Here is a 6,815-nt window from a genome sequence, read left to right as displayed (position 1 = left end):
CTAAATGTTCTGTGGGCTGACTGTGACCAGTAGTTGGCAGGTGGCTAGAGAGCAGCAGGGACATCAGCCTGCCTCACAAGAGAAGGAGGCGAGAGGGATGGAGGCGGCACGGAGCTCACAGGTCGCTATTTTCACTCCCCATTGCAGGGCATGCCCCCAGTTCAGAATCTCTGCTCTCCCCAGCATCACCTTCATAATTTCATACGGTTAACGCCTGCTTCGGAGAAGGAAATGGCAACCCACTCCAGTATTCTTGCCTGGAGAATCCCAGGGACAGAGGAGCCTGGTGGGCTGCTGTCCATGGGGTCGCACAGAGTCGGACACGACTGAAGCGACTTAGCAGCAGCAGCAGCAGCAGCAGCAGCAATGTCTGCTTCTGCGGCAGGAGAAGCTCAATCAGGCAGTCTCTACAGAGAAACTCGCCCTTAAAAAAGTGTCCTCTAACCCATCATGAGCATGGTGTGTGTGTGTGTGTGTGTGTGTGTGTGTGTCTGTTCTGTCTCTAGGGCTGGGGACGCCCTGAAGCAGGTTGAGAGCAGGTTCAGCGATGCATCTTTCTACTCTCAGCATCTTCACAACTCCTGTGGTCAAAGACTAGCTGAGAATGTTTTTGTCTGCCAGCGCTTTCCGCCTCTCTCTTCATCTGGAACCTTCAGTCGAACCTTCACTGGAACCTTTCCCGGTGTTTCTGGGCGACCGCGGAGCATCTCCACGGGTCCACCAGCTTCAACCCCCGAGAGGCGCTGCTCCCCACCCCACCCCACTCTCCTCTCTGCTGCCCTCTATCGGCGCCGCCAGCTGGGCTTCGAAGGGCGCACGCGCGCTCACGCCGGCGTCCCGAGCCGGCTTGCGCACCGAGTGCATGCGCACCGAGGGCGTGCAGCTCTAAACACCCGAGAGGCAGGTAAACCTGCAGGATCCGGCGGGTGGCGGGGACGTCTGGCCCGGAGAGGAGCTGCCGGGAGTTCGTGTCCTGCAGGTCTGGGGTCTTCGGCGTTCGCTCCCGCCTGGGCGACTCTGGTGGGCTCGGAGCGCTCTTTTTGACAAGGGGCGTGAACTGAGCCCGCCTCCTGGAGCTGGGGGCGGAAGAGAGTGGGACTCTCTGAGGCCTGTTATTAATTTGGGGCTTGTTGTTTGTTCGGGAAGGTTTTTTCCCAGGAAGACACAGAGTTTGCAAGTAGCAGACAGGAGGGGTGAGCCTGGAGTTCGTAGGAGCTGGGTTGCCCCCGATGCCCGGGGCGATGAGGAGCTGGGCAGATTGGCGAATGCGGCCCCTGTTCCCCCAGGCTGTGTGTCGAGAGTGGTGGGTTAGGGAGCCCTGGTAGAAAATGAGGGGCCTGCTAGAAATTGTGCAGGTGTTCGGGACCACACTCGGGAAGGGAATTTGGTCATTTTTGTGTTACACTTTTCTCATAGAGGTGCACAGCCAGTAACACGCACTCACTTGCCTCTTTGCATCCTAGGACATGACACAAGGCGCACATCCTGGCCATGGGGTCCCCTCATTCCATCTATGCTCACCGGCCTTTCAGCAAGCGACGGAAAGCAGATGACACTGAGGATTCTCTGGCCGAACGGGAGCAGCAGGAGGCTATTGCTCAGTTCCCCTATGTGGAGTTCACCGGGCGAGATAGCATTACCTGTCTCACGTGTCAGGGGACAGGCTACATTCCAGGTGAGTGGTGATCACGGTAAAAGATGATTCCTCAAGGAGAGTGCCAGGATGCCCACAAGACTCCCCCTCTCCCAGACTGGACTTTTTTCCTTCCAGCAGTGCCACGGTCATAGACCATGCCCTGAGCAGGAGCCAGCTCTGCTGGATTGATGAACTTGGGCAGGTTCCACAGCTTCTCTGGGTTTCCTGATATTTGAAAGCCTTACTTCTCTTCACTTTCACTCCTCTATTTGTTGTTTCCTTGGGTTGGAACACGTGGTTTGCTCTACATTCTGCAGTTTGACCTACGTTTCTTCATTGCTGACACTCGGGGCCTGGCATGGCTTTGTGGGGGAGGAGGAACAGACACCATCTTGGAAGCTTCTATTCAAGGAAGCAGATAGTGAATCATTAACAACCTAAGGTCTGAAAAAATAAAATGTCAAGTCGGGGGAGAAAAAACATGCCCCGGACTGGAGCCTGGATTGGGTACAGAATTATCTATCACTCAGTTGGCTCTCAAAAAGTCTTAGCAGTTTAGATGAAGGGTCACAGAGGTTTAAAGCTGATAAAAACCTTAGAAATCATTCAATCCAAAGCCTTCATATTATAGATGAGGACACAATGGCCTAGAGAGGTAATGACTTACCTAAGGCTAGACAGCAGTTCATAACCATGCCTCAGCTCAAGGCCAGGCAGTAAAGCCAGAACAAGATCTCAGATTTCTTCTTCTTCTTAATATTTATCTGGTTGCTCTGGGTCTCAGTTGCGGCATGCAGCATCTTTAATTGAGGCATGTGGAATCTCGTTCCCTGACCAGGGACAGAACCTGGGCCCCCTGCGCTGGGAGCACCCAGTCTAAGTCACTGAACCTTCAGGGAAGTCCCAAGATCCTAGATTTCTCAGCTTCCGAGTCAGCACTCTGGCAGCACTGATAGATGTTGTGTAATTTGTAGCCCTCTCTACAGATTTATTTGTTTCTTGTTCATGAGACCCAAAATGTGAAACGGGAATCTTAGAAACAAATAATCCCGGACAAGTATATGTTGTGGCAGGCTTCTGCGTATGTGAAGGAAAGTACTGTCACATGGGGGATTTATTTTACCAAAATTGTCAATTGTTTCTTTTTTAGAGCAAGTTAATGAGTTGGTGGCTTTGATCCCTCACAGCGATCAGCGGTTGCGTCCTCAGAGAACGTGAGTCATCTGAGTCTCGCCTGTTAATACCTGCAGCAGTCCCTAGTCCTCTTTTTCTGTGTATGAATGCCAGTTCAGGTTTTGAAAATGTTATCTGTTCTTGTAAAATTCCCCACTTCCTTTAATACTTTTTGCTTAAGCAAGATGTCTCTGCCCTCATCGCAGTTTGGGGAAGGAAACGTGAAGCTAGAAACACTCTGAGGGCCGAGGCTCAAGTGAAGGAGCTGAATTGGGAGGAATTGGAGAAGAGGGTGTCCTGGCAGGGAAAGAGATGTTTGTGTCCACACAGTTCCTCTCATCAGCTTCTTTTCCCAGATTGCAGACAGCATTCAGAGGGCTTTGAAAGCCTTCTCCTGCTCTACGCCTTCTTGCCTGGTTTGCGATTCCTGGCCCTGTGCGCTTTCTCATCCCTCCCCTCCTCATTCCCGGATTTGCATTGTATCTCGACTCGTTGGACCTTGATATCTGACTCCCTGCCTTGGTTGTGTGCTTTGTCATTTGCAGGAAGCAGTATGTCCTTCTCTCTATCCTGCTCTGCCTCCTGGCGTCTGGTTTGGTGGTTTTCTTCCTGTTTCCACATTCAGTCCTCGTGGATGACGATGGCATCAAAGTGGTGAAAGTCACATTTAATGAGCAGAGGTCCCTTGTCATCCTCGCCATCACGGTAAGATTAGGGCTGCCCTTCCTGGGTCGTGCACCTGCAAGTCTTGTACCCAGGACACTTACTGTGTTCCCTCACTTGCACTGATGCAGGCCACCCTGAAAATTAGAAACTCCAACTTCTACTCCGTGGCGGTGACCAGCCTGTCCAGTGAGGTTCAGTACATGAACACCGTGGTTGGGTCGTACATGACGACTAACATCTCCCTCATTCCACCTCGGAGCGAACACCTGGTATGCCTGGTTTTAGGAGCCTGGCCCCGCTGGGCTGTGAAACGCTGTGGCCTCGCTCCTTTCCTCTCCCTCTCCTCATTTCACTGGTAGGAACTAGCTGATGAGGAAGAACTGACAGGCTCTGTAGTTATGAAATATTAGGGGAAAAAATCAGCTAAGAATTAAGTGTTACGGAAGCAAGAATATGTAGGAAAAAACAATTCACCAACAATCAAGAAGAGGCCTTAGGATGATCTGGGGCCCATTGACCTCTCAAAAGGGAAGAGGTGGGAAGTTTTGTTAGAGGCTCATGGCCTTAGGATTAGTGACAATCTGGAGGAAATATTTTATGTGTGATACAAGAATGTGCTCAGGTTCTTGGGTTGCTAGTAATAGAACCGTTCTATGTCAAGCTTGCCTGGCCACAGACTGACTCTGTGTCTTGTTTTCAGGTGAATTTTACCGTGAACGCCGAGATGGGAGGACCATATTCCTATGTGTAGTAAGGACAGTGTTCTCTATATGTGTGCGTTTTATGGGATGAAAGGGGTTCAGAGTTGAGCTCAGTTGAGGGGAGCTGGTCCTGCCTAAAGTTCCAGCCTTTTAGCCTGTGGGTTCACTATCTTGAGATTTTTTTGGAGGATGTGGTATTTGATATATGACTCAAGTGCTCAGATTTCTGAAAAGAGAACATTAGATCACTAGAAATATTTCCAAACTCCAGCATTTTGTGATGGGCATTAAAAAAAAAAAAAAAAAAAACAACCAAGAAGATAGTGATGTGGGAGGATGGAAGGACACTGTGGGGACCTGGAACCAGTGAGCCGGGACAGTGCTTTGGCCAGGAGGACGGGTGTGGGGTAGGGGAGCACCCAGATGGGGCTGGCTGCTCCTCAGTGTGACAGGGTAGCTCAGCATTCCTGCTGATTCACCTAAACTGACCATTCCTCTGTCTGTTGTTTGGCAGCTTCTTCTGCACGCTACCCTATATTGGAGCGCACAACATAGTGGTCTTCATTCGGTATGTTGCTCATTTCCTTGTGCCCAGGGCTTGGACTGGCGGGCCACGTGAGCTGGCCAGCTTTGCTCCAGAGAGCCTGTGGGACCCGCAAGGCAAAGAGGTTATGCCGGATGCACTGCGGGCACAGTCACGGCAGAGCCTTGCTGTCCTTGAGATGCAGTGTCCAGGTCCCTGTCACCAGTCACCAGACTCACAGGAAGCAGTTAGATAAAGAATTTTCTCCATGAGATGGGGTCCAGTTGTGTGATCGCTTTAGAATCCTCATGGGACTAGTAAAGAGGAGAAAAGCTTTCTCAAGGCGTAAGCCCAGGGCATCCAGCCAGACTTACACTCTGACCACACAAATTACGACATGTCATGGACCTGTAGGGTTATTTTTAGAACCATGACAATTAAATTTGCAAGTGACAAGGGTCTGCTGCAGGCATTTGAACTATGAGGGTTTAGAGCAGGGTTTTTTAGCCTTGGCACTGATGACATTTTGGGCCAGACGGTTCTTTGTTGTGAGGGGCTGTTCCGTGCATTGTAGGATGTTTGACCGCATCCCTGGCCCTTACCTGCTAGAGGCTTACCTCCTCCCCCGCTCAGCTGTAACAACCCCAAATGTCTAGACACTGCCAAAAGTTCCCTGTGGGGTAAAAATGTCCTCAGCTGAGAACTATTTATTTAGAAGGTCATCTCAGGGCACAGTGTCTCTGGGGATATGAAAAGATCCTCTGACTTCCTGGTTGTGTAACCATGAAGACATGCGTCTGAGACCTGTGTGTTACCGCCTGAGCTTGCAAGAATTTATTTGGGCAATCTCTCTTACTTAATTTGTCTCAGAAACAGAATTAATTCTTCTCGGTTTTCTTTTCCCTAGAACTTCAGTGAAGATTTCGTACATTGGCCACGTGACCCAGAGCTCCTTAGAGACACATCACTATGTGGATTGTGGAGTAAATTCCACAGCCGTTTAGAAACTGCCCTCTGTTCTTCCATGGCAGCAGCTGTCAGAAGAGACACAGCTTCTTTTCCCAGGACCTGAGCCCTGTACCTGCTCCAAGTGGTAGAACCAGAGGAGAAACTGGTTCTCTCAGTCCCCAGCCACTTGGGAGGAAGCGTCCTCCCCGTAGCACCACTGGCCTTTCCCAGAACCAGCAGGACCACTGCCTAGCGCCCAGCTGATGCCAAGCCAATAGCAGGCACTCAAAGAAGGTTTGAAGAGTTTGGCTGAGATCTTTTCAGCTGTTTGGGAGGGGGGGTGGCGTTACAAATTGAAATCCTACCACGGTTCTAGGTTATCAGACGATACAATGATACGGAACTAGGACTGTCAGTGTAGCTGCAGAAGGGGCCTCTTCACAGAAGAGGCAGCAGGGAGGGAGCATTTGAATATATTGACGAAGAAAGCACAGAACATTCAACCTGTGAAAGTTTTTCATCTGTTTCCAAATGCCTAGGAATTTTATTTAAAAAAAAAACAACTTTTTTTTTTTTTTCTGTAGAAAGTTAAAATTGTTTTTACTAAGAGTCTATGTAGGGTGTAATTTACCCTCCATCCATTGGCTGGAACATGGATTGGGGAGTTTGGTTAAAAAAAAAAAAATAATAAACCCTGCTTTTGATTGATCTGTGTTTCCTCTGATTTCCTGGATGTCTCAAGTGGGCACCTCTGGGGGACTGTAGAACAGTTGCCTGCGCAGTGGATCAGCACAGGATGGGAAGGGAAGAGAAGCCCTGTTGCTGTGAGCGCCTGTCACGGAAAGCAGCCTCCTGGCCAGGGAAGCCTCGCTCTTGTGCGTCCGCCTCTGGTGGGGACAGGCTGTCCTAACACTGTTTTAGGGCCCCCTGGAGGTTGGAAGAGGTAGCGCAGTGGTGCCTGAGAAGTGAGAAGCTGCTTCTCTGAGGAGGAATAGTAGTAGGGTTAGTCGCTCAGTCCTGTCCGACTTTGCGACCCCATGGACCATCGCCCACCAGGATCCTCTGTCCATGGGATTCTCCAGGCAAGAATACTGGAGTGGTTGCCATTTCCTTCTCCAGAGGATCTTCCCAACCCAGGGATCGAACCTGGGTCTCCCGCACTGCAGGC

General features: G+C 50.4%; 1 protein-coding gene across 3 annotated transcripts; it reads left to right on the top strand.

Moving 5' to 3' along the window:
* TMEM106C (transmembrane protein 106C) lies at positions 833 to 6,355 on the top strand. 3 transcript variants are annotated; one of them, XM_018047869.1, is made up of 8 exons: positions 833 to 979; positions 1,464 to 1,675; positions 2,787 to 2,850; positions 3,355 to 3,514; positions 3,604 to 3,744; positions 4,176 to 4,225; positions 4,691 to 4,744; positions 5,607 to 6,355. In XM_018047869.1, the coding sequence occupies exons 2-8, from the start codon at positions 1,492 to 1,494 to the stop codon at positions 5,701 to 5,703; spliced, it is 750 nt and encodes a 249-aa protein (XP_017903358.1). In that variant the 5' UTR covers positions 833 to 979; positions 1,464 to 1,491; the 3' UTR covers positions 5,704 to 6,355. The 3 variants fall into 3 exon arrangements, with proteins under 3 accessions (XP_017903358.1, XP_017903360.1, XP_005680089.1); XM_018047871.1 differs by having other exon boundaries at positions 835 to 904; XM_005680032.3 differs by lacking the exon at positions 833 to 979 and adding an exon at positions 1,105 to 1,193.

The sequence above is a fragment of the Capra hircus genome, chromosome 5, assembly GCF_001704415.2.
Source record: "Capra hircus breed San Clemente chromosome 5, ASM170441v1, whole genome shotgun sequence".
In the NCBI taxonomy this organism is placed as follows: Eukaryota; Metazoa; Chordata; class Mammalia; order Artiodactyla; family Bovidae; genus Capra; species Capra hircus.
Note: the sequence above shows the minus strand (reverse complement) of the source record. Positions and strands in the feature narration are given on the sequence as shown.